Source organism: Aspergillus novofumigatus, assembly GCF_002847465.1.
Source record: "Aspergillus novofumigatus IBT 16806 chromosome Unknown P174scaffold_5, whole genome shotgun sequence".
NCBI classification, from domain to species: domain Eukaryota; kingdom Fungi; phylum Ascomycota; class Eurotiomycetes; order Eurotiales; family Aspergillaceae; genus Aspergillus; species Aspergillus novofumigatus.
Genome location: NW_020194278.1, coordinates 1,334,554 through 1,351,917, shown reverse-complemented (window position 1 = coordinate 1,351,917; position 17,364 = coordinate 1,334,554). Strand labels below are relative to the sequence as shown.

The 17,364-nt window shown below is 51.3% G+C and overlaps 6 protein-coding genes across 6 annotated transcripts; 4 read left to right on the top strand and 2 right to left on the bottom strand.

Moving 5' to 3' along the window:
• Nucleotides 1–1,897: 1,897 nt before the first annotated feature.
• P174DRAFT_442630 (putative C6 transcription factor (AmyR)) lies at nucleotides 1,898–4,319 on the top strand. Its single transcript, XM_024827621.1, has 3 exons — nucleotides 1,898–3,165; nucleotides 3,234–3,684; nucleotides 3,761–4,319. The coding sequence occupies exons 1-3, from the start codon at nucleotides 2,189–2,191 to the stop codon at nucleotides 4,178–4,180; spliced, it is 1,848 nt and encodes a 615-aa protein (XP_024681353.1). The 5' UTR covers nucleotides 1,898–2,188; the 3' UTR covers nucleotides 4,181–4,319.
• A 614-nt stretch (nucleotides 4,320–4,933) lies between these two features.
• Nucleotides 4,934–7,122, bottom strand: P174DRAFT_442629 (glycosyltransferase family 31 protein). Its single transcript, XM_024827620.1, has one exon. It carries the CDS (start codon nucleotides 6,636–6,638, stop codon nucleotides 5,217–5,219), a length of 1,422 nt encoding a protein of 473 aa, XP_024681352.1. The 5' UTR covers nucleotides 6,639–7,122; the 3' UTR covers nucleotides 4,934–5,216.
• Nucleotides 7,123–8,544: 1,422 nt separating this feature from the next.
• P174DRAFT_373569 (signal recognition particle subunit SRP72) lies at nucleotides 8,545–10,688 on the top strand (the record flags this gene model as incomplete). Its single annotated transcript, XM_024822511.1, has 4 exons — nucleotides 8,545–8,865; nucleotides 8,954–9,227; nucleotides 9,285–9,429; nucleotides 9,485–10,688. The coding sequence occupies 4 exons, from the start codon at nucleotides 8,545–8,547 to the stop codon at nucleotides 10,686–10,688; spliced, it is 1,944 nt and encodes a 647-aa protein (XP_024681351.1).
• Nucleotides 10,689–10,997: 309 nt separating this feature from the next.
• P174DRAFT_421799 (Gfo/Idh/MocA family oxidoreductase) lies at nucleotides 10,998–12,140 on the bottom strand (the record flags this gene model as incomplete). The annotated part of the gene is made up of 1 exon (XM_024824985.1): nucleotides 10,998–12,140. One exon carries the CDS (start codon nucleotides 12,138–12,140, stop codon nucleotides 10,998–11,000), a length of 1,143 nt encoding a protein of 380 aa, XP_024681350.1.
• Nucleotides 12,141–13,040: 900 nt separating this feature from the next.
• P174DRAFT_442626 (uncharacterized protein) lies at nucleotides 13,041–13,810 on the top strand. The gene has a single exon (XM_024827619.1). The coding sequence runs from the start codon at nucleotides 13,539–13,541 to the stop codon at nucleotides 13,728–13,730; it is 192 nt and encodes a 63-aa protein (XP_024681349.1). The 5' UTR covers nucleotides 13,041–13,538; the 3' UTR covers nucleotides 13,731–13,810.
• Nucleotides 13,811–14,272: 462 nt separating this feature from the next.
• rfeF (putative transcription factor RfeF) lies at nucleotides 14,273–16,232 on the top strand (the record flags this gene model as incomplete). The annotated part of the gene is made up of 4 exons (XM_024822431.1): nucleotides 14,273–14,600; nucleotides 14,812–15,639; nucleotides 15,703–15,770; nucleotides 15,819–16,232. 4 exons carry the CDS (start codon nucleotides 14,273–14,275, stop codon nucleotides 16,230–16,232), a joined length of 1,638 nt encoding a protein of 545 aa, XP_024681348.1.
• Between the last annotated feature and the right edge of the window lie 1,132 nt (nucleotides 16,233–17,364).

Below are 17,364 nucleotides of genomic sequence, written 5' to 3'. Positions count from 1 at the left end.
CGGGCTTCCTATTCTGGCTCTGTTGCTTGTCCACTCGCGGCTCGTGCGGGGGCTTAACATAATTGGAGTACTGGACTGGGGGAAAGCTTATGCACGAGAAGGGAGTAGAAAGGGACTGGGGCCGGAAAAGCATTCCTCCGAGCCCGGAGTTCGCGCCGCCTGTGGATACAGTGATGTTACAGGGTATATTACAGCCGATATTCGAACCTGTAGTACCAATGCAACAAAAATTACATGTCGGACCGAGAATATACCAAAGTCACTCGCAGCAGGCGGAGCCAGGGAAGACGCTCGAAGTTAACTCTTACTCCGCAGCATTTGCCACACTCTAAGCGTTTTAATCAAATAATGTAACTAGTGGGCGTACATGTTAGTAACCAAACCAATAAAATTCCCTCAAGCTTTACCCTCTGTAATCAGGTTGCAGGACAGGAAAAGGACCCTCATTGGTGACAAATGTCCTTCTCCTGAACACTAAGGTACCTACCTGTATCCGCTCACAGATCATCTGATACCAGAGCCTTGATTGGCTGTGAGCCCGATAAATTCCCGAGGCAGTAGAAATATCTGGATAATGTTGGTTAACGTTGCATGCGAATCATTGATAATATATCCCACTTGGATCTCTCGGTGAGGGCCGTGAGACTGGCATTGTCTGATCTCATCCGTATGATATCAATGGGATATTAATGGACTCACTTCAGTATAACTCTCCTCGTGGGTCAACCGTGTTTAAACCCATCCGTTGCGACCTATGACCATAGATATTCTCCTCTCTGACTGCGGGGGCAATCAAGAAGCTCTAGCTGGGGGAACCATCCCATGATCCTATAACCGGCAAGTCATCAGCTTGTCATTTCGTACTTGTCCTCGGCTTCCCGAAACCGTGTTTAAGGTGAATGTCAGCACGCCTCCCCTCGGCAAACTGGACCAAAGCAAAAAAACGGCAGTTGGATGGGCTCTCATTCGTTCTGTGGGCTGTGGTCCTGGTCTAAGTTTACCTAGTCAGTGCCTAGCAAGGCGCCATTGTATTCTGGTTACACTCATCGACATCAACTCGACCTTATGGCAACTAGGATGCCTACGAATAACCATTCTTAGATCCACTAGGTGCACCTAAACCAGAATGCATCGTCATCACATATGATGGTATGACTCTTATCCCTGATGCCTTCTTTATCTGCTATTCGAAGGGTCATTGCACAAAATAACGCATCCATACCACCATGTCTAATCGGTTGGTTCGTAGACCATGCTGGCATTAGCCCTTTTAATCAACCCCTCTTATCCAGTTTACTACATGTTGCATCTCCCTACTCCATGACAATGCCGACGATTGAAACCTTGCGGTAGGTGGCGGCGAGATCCGGGGGCTGATGTAAAGTAAAAACTGTGGGGATGAAGGGTTTCTTGTGCATTCTCGCGCATGGAGATAGAAGTTAGTGGGTTTCAAGAGCCATTTAAACAACTCCTCCTTCGTATGCTGCTGCCATCGTGTTCCAATGAAGGTTCTAGTGAAAGTCTCAGTGGATGATGAGGATAACGCGGGGCTCCTACCTCAAGAGGCACACAGCCCCTAGGCTTAATAATATCTAATATATGCGTTACCAAGAATACCATGAGTTACAAACAGTATTTATGTACCTGACCTGATCTAGCCAAGAAAGGTACCCTGTGAACAAATTTGGCGTATTGACCATTGTCAATGGATACGAGTTTACAATACGACCATACGCCCATTACAGACATCTGTGCCCTGATCTCGGCCCGTCCTTAGTACCTGCAGTACAGCTGCATAGAACTGTGAATAGTAGGTAGTATCGATTCGAGTCTATCACTGGTTTCAAAAATGCTCTAAACAGGCTTCATTTTGCTCCTCGCAGCTCCCCGCTTCTTCCCCAGATTTTTTTCCTGTCCTTTTTCATGATCTACTTCCCCTTCTTGAATTTATCTCCTGTTTCAACCTCGATATCTGTTTGTTTACTTTCATATCGTGCTGGTCATGGTTGTATTCATGGCTGAATTCTACATGTGACTGTCATCGTCTTATGAGAAGCGACTTACAATGGCCTCAAGACGGTGAGATTTTCTGGTCATGCAAGGTCGTGTCCGTAATATCTTCTTCTTGACTTTACATACTATATTCTTCACTTTTCCCTAAGAAATTTGCTTGTGTCCGTGTCTGGCAATGGACTCCCCCAGTGATACCCCCTCGAAATCCGAACAGAAACCGTGCAAGCAAGCCTGCGACAACTGTAGGCGTCGAAAGATCAAGTGCTCGAGAGAGCTCCCGTGCGACAAGTGCTCTCGGCTCCTCCTTTCCTGCTCCTACAGCGATGTTCTGCGCCGTAAAGGCCCCAAGTTCCGGACTCTCTATCCTCTGGCTCCTATCCATCCGCTCCTTTCACGATCTCGAGATACCTTGCATTATGGCCCTCGACAGCATACTCTGGACAAAGAGTTCCTTCCAGAGGCCGGAGGTTACCCCATAGGAGCCTCTCCCACGTCTCCTCCGTTTTCCGTTGCGGATGCCCAGTTCAACTCCCAAGAGTTCCTGGACTCATTGACACGGCTCGCTCCTCCGGAACTTGTCTCATCCCCCGACTCGACTAACTCCATGTCTGAGTCTGGAACCGGTCAATGCTCTCCTTTTCCAAGACGTCTCTCGTCACCTGTTCTACTGGCACATGTGAACGTCTACTTCAAATACCTTTTTCCCATCATGCCAGTGGTGCGGAAGGAGGAAATACAGGCGGACTGCCACCAGCTGGAAAGACTCTCTTCGCGGAGGTATGCTTTTCTGGCTTCGTTGTGTGCCGCGACTCATATACAGCTCAAGTTTGATGGTGCCATGGACCCCTCTGCCTTCAACACTGAGGGACAGTACATGATGTCAGGGGAAGAGTTGCTCGCAGAGGCGGTACGGGCAAGGAAGGAGTGTGATCCGGTAGATGAAGTCAGCATCGAGAGTCTTTTGACATCAATCTTCCTGTTTGCCTGCTATGGCAATCTCGACAAACAGGAGAAGGCGTGGTTCTACCTGTGCCAAGCTACATCCATGATCTTCACCCTTGGCCTGCATCGGGAGGTGACCTACTCCGAATTCAGTCCTGAAGAAGCAGAAGAAAGAAGGCGTGTCTTCTGGCTGCTCTTCATCACAGAGAGGTGAGTCTATCTGCATCCGACGGGGAATTGCTGCTCGAAAGCCGAATCTGACACCTTGAGTGATTCAGGGGTTACGCATTGCAGCAAGCGAAACCGGTCATGTTACGCAACTCCATCCACAAACCGCAAGTCCTCTGCTCGGACGATCCCATTCTGACCTACGGCTTCATTAATCTAATCAACATGTTCGAGAAACTGACTCCCAGCCTGTACGACTGGATCTCTGCCGGTGGCGGGGATGGCTTTTCCGAGATGCCTCCCATATCCTCCATCCAGTCGAGTCTCTGCAAACCCATGTCGCTAGACGGGGTAGTAGAAATCCAAAGAGTCGACATCCTCGTCACACAGCAGTGGCTGCAGGCGACGATCTGGAAGCTCTCCATGGCGCACGTCTCGCAGCCCGGGTCGCGAGAGGACGCCGTCCTTCCCTTCCATCTCCCACTCCTGGTAGGAAAAGCCGTGATGGACGTCATCGGTGCTGCATCCCAGGGATCTGTCGATGCTCACGGAATCGGCATGGTGAGTCTTTCAATTCCTCCTGATTTTCCTAACCCCGACCAATCGACTGACTTGACTGACTTGCCTTTCCTTCCAGGAACAAAAACTCTTCGACATAGGCATGGCCGTCGCAGACGTTACCCGCTCGCTCGGCTCAAAAGCCTCCCACCACCTCGCCGAATCGGCCGTTGACCCCCGCGAACTCCTCTGGGGCCTCCTCAGCACCCTGTCCCGCATCCGCGGCTCCCCCTCATACCTCTTCCCCACCCTGCTCAATCGCTCAAAAAGCATCCTTGGCCTCGACTGCTCCATCAACATGAGCAATTTCCTCCCCCTCATCGCCGCACCTCCCTCGGGACCCACACCATCCTGGCGCGCCCAAAACCAAAGTAGATGGGACCTGCTTACGGCCGCAGAGCCAGAACCAGAGGAATCGGACCATGTCCCTGCCTCGGTATCGCATATCCCATCCCCCATGACATTTCACGATACCCATCTTCTCCGGGCGGCACGGTAATCGACTACGGAAGTAGAGAAACGGATGTAGATACGGATATGGATACCCGCGTTGTGGTCTGTACTTTTTTTTCAGTGACTTCGATGTATATCCTTATGTTGGTTATCTGTACATATGTTTGTTTATATATGACTCGACGATCCAAGGAATGGATAATGCGTCACAACTGTACGGAGTTAGACATATTGACTAGCTCCAGCTGCTATACCCGGCGTACCCTTTGACGCGAAGATAATCAGTAAGCGCAAGCAACAAATACATACCGCATCCGGTGAGCTGCCTGAGTCCGCCCCATAACGACAAAGGCTATCGATTCAACGGTCTAGCATACGAAGAATTTGTCCAATTCTCCTGTGGCATTTCAATTTCTTGATCAACTCTCATGGCTGGGCCCAAGCCAGGGCATGGCCCCGCTTCTTTTCACTGTAGGCATATGCATAAGCATTTCCATCGATCCAGGAATTAGTTCTGTAATGGATTGAATCCATGCCTCAATCTCAAGCTAGACTAGGGTGCCGATGCCGAAGAAGAATGGATCCTAAAGATCTGGATAAGGAGGCGGCCAAGTTTGCATCTATCTTGAGGTGTTTGACATATAGTTGGATCCAAAACTTGAAAAGAGATCATGCTATCAGAGCAGAGCACGAGCACGGGCTTGTAGAGATAGCCCTCTGTAGTTGGAACTCGGGCTTCCCGAGGCTGATTACATTCCGGTGTCATACGATAGATAGAATTAAGATGAAAACAAACTGGATCAAGAATGGGTATATTGCATATCATTATGAAACCTAATTAGCAAGAAAGCAAGCCACCCTCGAGCAAGCCACCCGAAAGCCACAAGAGATTGATTAGATATTGGTAAAGGCGGGTGCAGCGGTCTCAACGTCTATATGCACAGTGGAAGAATTATGTACGTGAAAACATGCCAGGCATGAAGGCGTCGTCTAGAATAGCCATCGCATAAGCGAAGAGTTAAGAAAAGAACAATATCCGCACAGTGAGGATAGCACGGCCATCTCAGTGTGGGAATAAACGTCTATGCCATCTTCCAGATCAACTCGATGATCTGATCGCCCATCTCGGCGTCGCGGTGGACGTACCATTGGCGCACTTGGTTGCCAAGGAACACCGAGTCCTCGAGAATATAGCTGAATTTGCCCATGTCCTTGGGCCTGAGAGGACCGAGCGCGTGCAGGAACGACTCGTCGATGGCTCCGTTGTCGCCGACCCACGAGACCTCCATGGTCTTGTCGTCCAAGTCGATCTCGGTACTGTATTTGGCGACGGAAAAGCCATTCGTGAGGGTCCAGCCGTCTGAAAACTGCCACTGGCGCAGGAAACACTTATCCCCGCAGAGATTCGTGATGACGCTGAGTTTAGCCATGTCGGCCTGGAACCATGACTTCCAGTGATGTACGGATAGCGGTTGTTCGCGTCCGGACTCGAAGAACCCTGACACGTCGCCTCGCATGTCGAGCTGCCGCAGTCGATAATCCAGCGTCAGCTTCGCCTCCGTGTGCTGGTATATGCAGAGTGAGATTCTCCGGTCCCCGGTGTGAGGCATGGCTTGACAGGCTTCGAAGACGTCGTGGTTGCTCAATTGCTGCACCAGGGGACGAGACAGAAAGACGCCCGCGCCGCCAAATCCCATCAGGCCGAAAATGCCAATTTGTGAAACACTCTCCGACACACCTCCAATGTACGTGGGTTTCGTGTCGTCGTATTGGGCAAGCGCTTCCACCAAGGCCGCCATGGACAGGAAAAAGGTGTCATCGTCAATCACGCAGGCCCATCGCGTCCGCGGCCGCATGTTCTTCGCCAGATGCGCGACCAATGAAAAGTATCGAGTTTGATACTCCTCCTCCGACTGTGTGACGAACAGGTTGATCCCCAGGCTATCGGCCTTGGCTTGGACTTCCTCCACTCGTTCATCCGGTTCAATCAAGGCAAAAATACGAGTGCGTGTGTAACCAGCCCAGTGGGTGAAGGCGTCTAACGAGTCGTTCAGTCGTTCTAATGTCGTAGCAACGCCAAAGTCGATATGCGAAGCATCCACATTCGCAAGTGATGGAGGCACCTCCACCGTAACCGGAGATCTAATGTAGCAATCGTCCTGCGACGGCAGACCCAGCCTACGAGCCTCATCGCTCGACGATTGTTGCTGAAGGAAGGGGATATTGAGCCGTTGTCGGATGGGGAGCTCCGGCTCCGAGGAACGAGCGACGATCATTTCACGCCGTTCATACTGAGAAAGTTTCCGGATATCCAAGCGGCGGAGAACGTCAAAGTCGGGTTCGCACTTGACGCCGGAGGTGATGGTGATATTCTGTATAATTGTCGGGGGTTCTTCGGGCATGGACTCGACGCGGGGCCACAGTTCATAAGTAAAACCAGCAACGAGAAGCAGCGCGACCGAGAAGCGCAGAACCCTCCTTTTCCACATCCATGATGCGCCCATTGCCGGTCTGGGCTTCTCCTCGAATTTCGACAACATTTGAGTTTGTCCTTGTATATGTTCCGCTTTCCCTCGTTCAACCTAAGCTCGAACGGCCAGCGACGATAGAGACAGAAACCGATTACCGTGTCGACAATAGCATGAGCATCCCGACCGACTGCGAAGAAACTGGACGGAGTTCGTGGACGTGGACTGAGCGACGCCAATATAGGAGCCCCTCCGATAGTGCAGGAAAGGGAGACTAAATCGGATCAGGAGGTCACAGCCGGGTCTAGACCTTGAAACGAATATATAGGGGAAGCAAAAAAGAAAAAGACAGGGTAGAGGGGCAGGCTTTCTTCCTTCTCCTTTGTCCACTTCAGAACTGAAGGAAACAGGCGACAGATAAAGAAAGAGAGGGGAAAAAAAGAAAATGGAGGCAAACAGGAAGTCCGTCTCCAGTTAAGTTTCCGGATAAAAGAAAAGTATCTCCAAATGTGCCTGGGCCTCAACCACGGGATGGTGGGATGCAACGCCGACTGCGACTAAAAAGCCCGTCATGGAGACGCAAAGAGGCGAATTAAAGACACGAATGGCTAGGGAAAGTGGGCCGGTGGACTGTGGATCAGCGGCCGCGTCCTTTGACCTTGGCCAGGATGGCTTTTTTGATCCTCAAGGTCACTTCTAATGGAGTCCTGTTCCACAGATACTGCGCTTCATTCTCCTCATTCATTCGTCATCATGGACCATGTACGGAGTAATGGATATTGATGCATTCGTCGACTAACTACCTCATCTGTCTTCACTCTGATTTTCAGTAGGATACCACCATGGAGTATCCGTTCTGTGGAAGTAGGCCAAGGTACTACATAGATGGCAGTGTGTCAACTGTCAATTAAACCTATCGTTGCTTGGCCTGTCAGTTTATTTCAATATCCTGTCTATCTATTATTGGAACGAACCTGCAGACTCTACCTCTTAGTATTTAGACTACGAACGGGGGAACGGCAGTGGCAAAGACGACTCAATTGGATAATTGGAGAAGGGGCTCTAGCGATAATCAGCACCACCACCACCACCATTGCACTATTATTTACGCAATGACGCGCCACCAAGCAGATCGCGTAAGAATTGACAGTTCCATACCCAAGACATCCAAGCAACGAGACATTTCGACGAAAATCAATGCTCAACACAGCGAGTGGGGATCCCGGATGACGACGATTATCTTGGCGGTCACGTGTGTCTAATCCTGGCCTGCGGAACTATGTAGTGTAACTGCACCCTTTTTGCTGGATGTTACGTCCATTCTCTGCTCGTCCAGATCCATACCAATAGTATATGTGCATGAGTGAACAGAGATGCGACCTGCCTCAAAATGATTGCGGGATCGGGAGAGCTTCAAGTGAGCATGGATTGTCCACCACCCTCAGCCAATAAGAATATCGGCAACCCAATGCTGGTGGGTTCAAGAAATAGTGCTGAAGAGTAAGACAGGTACTTAGTGTTCATAGAAGCATTAATAATTAATCGTATTATTGATGTTGAAGCCCTCAAGCACACTAATCATATTAATAGTGATTTCAACAAAGATCAATGCAGCATCAGTCAGGTAGAGCTTCTGGCACAAGAAGCCGCCAAAGTAGAAGCGGGCTTAGTCATCCAACCTGCAGTGATCAACTACGGCACTACGCAAACACCACAAATGCAAATTCCCAAATAAGGAAATATCTGTCTTCCGCACACTGTGGCATGTGGAGGATTCGAGCCAGAACCCCGGATTATTCAGTTCGCCTTCAACACAAAGGCCGCCCTTCCATAACGGCGGAACTGCGTCTGGAAGGTTTGACCAACAATAACCGAACTCCGCAGCACCCCCGTCTCTCGTGCTGGTATCTTCCAACTGCAGCTCCAATCACACCCCGCCGCCATGGCTACGCAGTCATTGAGCTCGTTGCTGCAACGAGCCTCCATAGACGATCATGAAGAGATGCTCAGCTCCGCCAATGCGGCGCTGGCAAAGTCCAAATCGGATATCAATGCCCAACATGTCAAGGTGGTGGCCTTGTTGAAACTTGACCGCTACGAGGACTGCCTGCGAGTCTTTGAAGAAAGCGGGGATGCGTTGAAGAAGAAGGCTGCCTTGGAATACGCATATACTCTCTACAAGCACGGTCAGCCCGATGAGGCGATCAATGTCGTCTCCCGTCTAGCTCGTGGAAGAGGGGGCAACCATCTGGAGGCTCAAGCTGTATGTCCTTTCTCCTTTTCATTTAGAGCCCCCGAGAACAGCGCATCAGGAAAGGGACGCGGCTTACAATGGACTTCCCTTTATCTAGAGTTATCGCGCCGAGAAGTTTCGCCGGACAGCTGAACTTTATGAGGAATTGGCCAAGGACAAGGCGTCGATGGGTAATGAAGAGAACGACCTTCTGATCAATTCCTGGGCAGCGGATGCGCAATTGCAGTGGAAAGGATACCCCGAGTCCGTACGACATGCTAGGCCAACAAGAGAGGACCTGGAAGCGTTCGAGACTGTATACAACGCGGCATGTCTGAGCATCGCCAAGGGAGATTTTGCACAGGGTGAAATGTTGCTGAAACGGGCGAAAGGTTCGTAACCAATGGCGCGCTGGGCCGACTGGCGGCATGGCACTAAAAGTCTTGCAGAACTCTGTCGAACCTCGGAAGACCTCACCCCGGAGGACAGGGCCGCAGAGCTGCTCCCCATTTCGGTGCAGCAGCTGTACGTTTTACTCCGCCAAGGCAAGTCTGAGGAGGCTGAGTCGGTCCTCAAGGAGATTTCAGTAGATGAGTATGTCAACCCAGTTGGCTCATTGCACTGCAACTAAAAGCTTACATCGATACAGTATCCCTGAGCTCTCCACCAAGAAGATTGCCCAACACAACATCACCCTCGTTCAAAACACCGCCGCCAATCCCTATGCCCTGTACAAAGCCTTGCATCAGACACCCGACTCCACCGACAACGATAAGCTCTTTGACTACCAGAATAATGTCATGATGGGTAATTCTCACGCAGCGGACCTGCTAGTCCAGAAATACGACGGCATCATCCGCTCCGCATCCAAAGAACTATCCAAAGCAGCCTATCCCTCGCTCGACGCCAGGACCAATCTGCTCTCGGTCTACAGCGCAGCCGCACACGCACAAGGCCAAACCGGGCCCAAGGCCCTGAAAGCCATTCTCCCAGTCCTGGAGAGACAGCCCAAGGACATCGGGTTGGTCCTGACTGTCGTCCAACTCTACGTCAATGCAGGCAATACTACTTCCGCCATCAACACGCTGGAGAAACTGCTCCAGAACCTCGACGAGTCCATTGCCGAGCAGGACAAGGATATCCGCTTCAGCCCCGGCCTGCTTACAGTGCTGGTGTCCTTGTACAAGCTTGAAGGCCGCAAGGGTCAGATTCGGTCAGAGTTAGCCAAGGCAGCGAACCACTGGCGAAACCGCGCCGAGGCCCCTGTACCCCTCCTTCGTGCCGCAGCGGCGTCGTTACTACACTCCTCTGACCACGCAGACCTAACCCTCTCAGGAGAACTGTTCAAGGATCTGTACCAGAATAACAACGGCGACCAATTCGCAGTGGCCGGCTACGTCGCCTCGCAGGCCACCCTTGACTACTCCAGGGTCGAGTCGCAGCTCGGAAGCCTCCCAGCTGTTGATGATCTGATCGCAGACGTTGATATTGCCGCCCTGGAGCAAGCGGGCATCTCTCCTTCCTCGGCGACAGCGGCAGCCGCTGCCGCCGCGATCGCCGGCGCGAGGAAGAGGACTGCAGCGGAGAGCCAGACCCGCGCGACGAAACGGGTCAGGAAGTCACGTCTTCCTAAGGACTACGATCCTAACAAGGCTCCGGATCCGGAGCGGTGGCTACCCCTCCGCGACCGGTCCACGTATCGGCCCAAGGGGCGGAAGGGCAAGCAGCGTGCTGCTGAGAGGATGCAGGGTGGTGTTGTCAGTGAGAAGGCGGAGGAGACGCCGGCTACCACACAGCCAAAGCCTCAAGGTGGAGGTGCCAGTTCGAAGAAGAAGAAGAAGGGAAAGCGGTAGGCGCGTTTTGCATTGAGCGTTTATGTAGAGATGCCTTGCATGGGAGCGACCTAGACTATAGTGAACTGTGGCTTGCGAAGCGTGTAGATGACCTTCACCTTCCTAAATTATCTTTCAATCTCCTGTATTGATACTCAAGAAGGTACCGGAACATATTCAAGAACTGAAATCAGAACATCCAAGCTCTGCCAGTGCGAGATTCTAGGGGACACGACTGGCGCGGAACGAAGTCAGCTAAAGTGACCTCGGCAAACTCATTCAAAACAATCGATGAATTTCCAGCACTTAAGACCTCCACCCAAAAAGCTCCTAGCCAAGGGGAGTTCGAATGGTCCCGCACTGCCGATCGTACTGCTCGAACATCATCCGGAACAACTTTAGATCCTGGAGACCATCTACAGCCGTCGTCTTGGCTGGCTTCCCTTCAACGAGAAACGCATACAGCGCCTTCAGCTCCTCCCGATACCCATCCTCCCAACTACTCACACTCTCCGTCTTTCTGAGTACGCCCTGATCATCCATCTCCTCCACCACCACCCGCAACAGCTGGCCCCGCGCATACGGAAGCTCGTAGTAGATGCTCACGGTCTTCGTACGCCCGTAAATAGCGAGGTGCGCATCACACCGCGGCACGGAGTCCGTACCCGTCTCGTACACCAGGGTAAACGGGTGTCCGCCCCTCGCCGCAGTATCCGTGTAGTGGAAAATGGCCGAGTAGAACGGATCGTTCACCGAGATCGTGGAGATGGTATCCGGCGCGCCGAGCGTATCCCGCATCAGACCCAGATCATGACACCCCAGTGAGGCGAGAAACTGGCACAGCGCGATGCGGTCCTGGCTTAGCTCTTGTCCGCTGAATACTTCCTCCAGAAGCCCCTGCAGGAGATGCTTGTCGCCGGTTCCCGCCCCATTACTGTTGCTGCTGCACGTCTTGGGTACCGTCGGATTCTGGGGCGTGGTGGCTGAGTGCGCTGTGTGTGGGCCTGCGATGTTCCGACACCGAGCGTAGTAGATCCGGTCGAGGCTCGCGACTTCTTTCTTGAACACGTCCTCGAAGCACGGTACGTAGCGGCGCGCGCAGGCGACGAAGACCTTAGCCCCGTTCGGCGCGCACTTCTCGGCGGCGATGATCCGTTTGGTGCTTCTAATGCTGAGGCTTACAGGGGTTTCGACCATGACATGTTTGCCAGCCTCGAGGGCGGCGATGGTGTAGGTCTCGTGATACTCGTTAGGGAGGAAGTTGAGGATGAGATCGATACTGGGATCATGTATGACATCGTCGATTGAAGTGGTGGTTCGCGGGGAGCCCGTATTGTTGGCGCTGCTGACTGCACTGTGAAGGACTGCGATTTTGAAGTTTTGATCTAGGGCTCGTAGGGCAGGTAAGTAGATGGTCTGGACTACTTCGCTGTCGGCGCCGAGGATTCCTACTCGGAGCGGTGGTTGAGCCATCTCTGCGACTGTCAACTGTATTGAGCGCTGCCGAGATAGCCTTGGAGTGTACTTGAATGCTTCTTAGGTGGGTAGAAAGCTATCTAAACAGGAGCTGTCCATTGGAAGATAGCGACTCGAAATCATCTCTCCAGAAGAGAAGGGACACCGTTCCGAAATAATGACTGGAGTAAGGGACTTGTTTGATGAAAGGCTTAGACGAAAGGGTTAGGAGCCCACGTAGGAGATGATAAAAGGGAGTTGAGTCCTGCATTCCCCCTTCTTTAGACCTCCTCCGGATCCATTATGGGATGACATCAGCCATACCAAGAAGTGACCATTATGTTAGATGCTATATGGCGAGTATATGTGCTGAGGTTACATGGTCTTGATCATATGACCGTAACAATTTAACAGAATACTGTCCAATGAGCACATGCCTATCTCAGATCCTCTATGGTGTGTTGCTGTACAGTGAGCTGGTGTACAGATGGTTTTGTAGTTGATGACGCTTGTATGGAACTGATCAGTAAGCGGTGCATATCTCGCTTAATGCATCAGTTATGAAACTTGTGGTTGAGCACACAAAAGTGTCTTTCAGATATTGTTACCTATAGCAAAATCAACTATGCTGTCTATTCAAAACAGCCAGACAAATAATTTTAAATCAATTAGAGCAATGTATGAATGCGCACAAGATGATGGCGGTGATATCAGCCACAGCAAGTGGAGAGGAAAGGTCCAAGAGTCAAGAGGCAAGGTTTGTACAGCCCAGCACAGCCTTGAGCCTCCATGGTTCAATGAATTGGTTGAGTTTCGGAGTCAGGAGACAACCATGGACGTTGACGGAGAATAATATCGCACTGGGATGTACTTGATGCGATGTTTTTCAATGTTCTATGCAACTGTAGCCTCGAGATGAGATTGATAGCCTTCTCGCGGTGTTTTTGTCGCATTTTGCTAGGCGAACTACTCCGTACATTTGTCTTCTATGTACCCTGGAAGCTGTTTCTCTTGTTGTATGCAGCTTACAAGTACGCGATCATCTGCCTGGCCACAGCGATGTAGTAAGAATGCAGTTGCTTCCTTCTTAAGCAAAGGTCATTCATATTTTGCTAGATACTAAGAATAAAACTACCCATAAGCGGGTCTCATGACAGGGCTAGTTCCAGCTGAAAGTCGTCATCAATTAAACTGCCCCAGTTGAGCTTCCATATTTTAGTTTCATTTGGACTTCATAGTCGTTCCATCTTTGACATTCTCTCTTCTCACTCTTTCTATTTGTCCCGTGAACTGTGACATTCCTATCCCAGTTTCAAAGAGTGCACACCACAGCAATGGGGGTAAGTATTGCCATCATCTTCAGAAATATGCCCCGCGTCTGCCCCGCTCTCCCTAAACGGAGTTTGTTTGTCTGAAATGGAGGGTGATGAGAGGTTGTCAGTCGATCAAAACAAGGACAGATATAAGGCTGTGTACGACGATGACGATAACGATAATAATGATGATGATATATCAACCCTCTACTCACTGAAGACTGACGATTTACTTGCTTCTGCATACAGTTTGCCTCCAAAATCGCCAACGCTCAAAACAACCCGCAGAAGATGAGCGGTGCTTATTCGGGAGCTCCGCCCGCTGGCTACCCAGGAGGTCCTCCTGCATCGCTGCAGCCTGGTGCTGGTGGATATGTGAGTCCACTTTTTTCTTTTTGCCCCTCGTTTTTTACGGTCTTTAGTATCGTTAATCATGTATTGGCGTCATCGTCATTAACTACGGTCGCAACAATGTTGAGTTTGCTGACGCTGATACTCGGTTATCCCAGCAGCAACAGCAACAGCAGTATCAAGCTTACCCAGGCGCTCCTTCGCCATCTACTCCTGGCAATCCGGTAAGCGCAAATTTCTTGCTTAGTGCTTGACATTTTCACTTTTCCCCTCGTTTCTTATTTCTTTGTCTTTCCTCAAACAAATGCCCGCTGCGGCCAGCAATCTTTCCATCGAATGAAAGTTGTCCTCCCCGGTTACATTATCACTCCACATTGCTCGTCTGCCCCTCCTTCCATCAGAAATTGTCGAACCCCCAATTCCTGGGACTACAAACTTCAACCTTCCCTGCTACTGCTCCGGTGATTGAAGACGCCGTCCATCATCATGTCTCGACCTTATTATAACCAACAAGGATATCCTCCTCAGCTTCGACCTGGTTCCGCTCAGCCCCAGTCTCCCTATCCAACATCTACTCCGCCGCCGCAACAGCAACAATATCAGCCCTATAACGCTCCCTCGGTGCCTCCGAACAAGCCAGCTCCTTCACCTTCCCCGGCACCTACATCCTACTCTCCTTATCCTACTGCCCAGTCACCTGCATCTCAGGGATATCCGCAAGCACCGTACAGCCCCCATCCACAGTCACAGGGCTACCCTCAGGCTTCACCCTATGGTACTGGACCTTCATATGGCCAAGGGCAGCCTCAGCAGGGTTATGGACGAACGGCCCCACCTCCACCACAGGCTCAGCCCTACGGACAGCCATATTCTCCACAGCAACAGGCATATGTACAAACTGCGTTCCCAAATTGATTCGGTTGCCGTGTTTTGCAAGTTTTGCGTCACTGTGCGACTCTTTTTTTTCCCCTATCATGATTGCTGACTGTGATCGCTTGTTTAGGGACAGCCTTATGCTCCTCAAGGCGCGCCGTACCAAGGCGGTCCTGGAGGCCCACCAGGGGCCCCAGGACAAGCTGGATATGGCCACCCTGGCGGTGCTCCTCCCGCCCGTGCCACTGAGCAGCAGATCGGCGCCTACAAACAGCTTTTGATTGGCACCATTCAAGAGAAGAATCTGCAAACCTTTTACCCTCCTGATAGACTAGATAGACTTGTCCAGTCGTTGGCCAATGACGCTCCCGCAAGGGTTGATAGACTTGTCCATGAGTGGTCCGTGCCCCAGGAAGTGGCAATGGACGTCATGAAACTTGCTCTTTTTGATGTTATCCTTTATGTCGATGACAGTGGTTCCATCGAGTTCGAAGAGAAGGGAGTGAGAAAAGAGCAGCTGAGACAGATTCTCGGCATCGTCGCAACCGGCGCGTCGACGTTCGATCAAGATGGCATCTCCGTGCGCTTCATGAACTCCAATGAAATTGGCGATGGTATCCGCAGCGTCGACGATGTCAATATGCTCGTCTCACGCATCCGCTTCGCCGGCCTGACACCATTGGGTACAAGCTTGAGGAACAAGGTCCTTGAGCCAATGGTTGTTGCGCCTGCGCGGGCCGGTCGTCTGCAGAAGCCTGTCCTGATCATCACCATCACTGATGGTCAGCCTGCCGGTGAGCCACACGACACCGTCGCTAGCGCCATTCGATATGCCAGCGAAGAGGTATCCAGAACCCAGTACGGAAGAGGTGCCGTTTCGTTCCAGTTTTCGCAGGTTGGAACCGACACCAAGGCCCGCGAATTCCTTGCCAGCCTGGATGAGGATCCCCACATCGGAGGTTTGATCGACTGTACATCCAGTAAGTAGTGTCGCACGTGCAACTCGTCCTTAGCACAGAACACTAGGCTAACAGAACGGCCAGACTTCGAAGTCGAACAGGATGAGATGGCTCGCGCCAACCCTCCAATTCATCTGACTCGCGAGCTCTGGGTAGGTCCTTCCAGGAAGTACTTATTGTGACTCGCTGACCATTTCCAGTGCGCCAAATTGATGCTCGGTTCCATTGATTCATCGTACGATACCAAGGACGAAAAGGCTTCAGGACGTCCCGGTGGTCCCGGCGGTCCTCCCCCTCCTGGACCTCCTGGCCAGTACGGAGGTTACAACCCAGGCCAAAACTATGGTCAACAGCCCGGCTACTATAACCAACCCCAACCCTCTGGATACAATCAGCCAGGAGCCTATGGCCAGGGACAAGGCTACAACCAAGCGCCTTACTCTCAAGGCCAGGGTGGACCCCCACAGCCCGGCTATGGACAGGCGTACGGCGGATATGGAGCCCCTCCTCCCTCTGACCCATACGGACGTCCTCCTTCTGGGCCTCCTCCCGGTGGCTATCCCCCGCAGCAGAGACCACCCTATGGACAACCTCCCCCACCCCCGAGGTACTGATCGCGAAATGCGGATGACACGTGACTTCCGTACTTTCAAGCCGGTTATAGTCGTCGTCCTTTTTCTTGCTATGGCAGCATACGTAGAGCCTTGCCATGATATTGCTAATTGATACGTCCCTGAAGAGATTGAGAAATATGTATGGGCGAGGTTCTTCCGGGTACACTCGGTGGGGTAGGATAGATATGGTGAGGATGTTGTTCCATAGCTTCACGAGACTTGTATTCTTTCAATTATGATAATTTGTGCGAGTTGTTTGACATCTTTACTTCACTATCAGACAAGATACCTGGGATGGCTGGCGAATAGCACCTCATTCAGTGCAAGGGGATCGTCGCACCTAAGAGCCGTTGTCAACCAAACGTTTACGCGCATGACGTAGGACCACGAGATGAGAGGGTGAGCTGCCAGTCACATGATCAATGATTGATTCGTACACAGCGTGTGCAAGCCATAAAACAATCAGATGACTTTACAGACTTGAACCTGAGCCCAGCTTTGGCTTCATACGGAGCGGCCCAAGCCAGGAAAACCAAGTTTGCCACCACACTACCAAGTAGTCCGCACCCAGCACCCACAAGGCTGCGTACACTTCTGCCAAGCAGTCCATGGTAGGCCTTACGGACCACTGTTCAGTGTCCATTGAGATTGATCCTTCAGATGTACGTACCTTTGTACCTATGTTTCGCCCGAAGATTTCTATGGTATGTTCAACGTGAGTTCCAGAATTCCAGAATTGGAGTATGGAGCGCTCCATCCCGCCACATTCGAGAGGGTTTGTCCAGAAGTATCCACACGTTCTGTTCGAGAACTTATTGGCCTTCTTTTCAGTCTCATAGGCCAAGGGGGCTGTGCACTACTGCATTCACAACTAGGTTGTCTCCTCCATATGGTCCAGTCTGAAGGGCTGTGAAGATGCAAGCCTCTTAGTCTACTTCATCAAGGGTATTATCAGGTTGAACCAAATATATATATATATTTTTTAATAAAAAATTGGTGCTAATGCTTAGTAGATGTCAAATTGTATCTGGCAATGGATTTTGCTGTAGCCTTGACCTAGAGATGTCACTGCTGTGGGATTATTTGTACGGGAGCTGGAGGTGGAGAGGGGGAATGGAGGAGGCCAATGTCC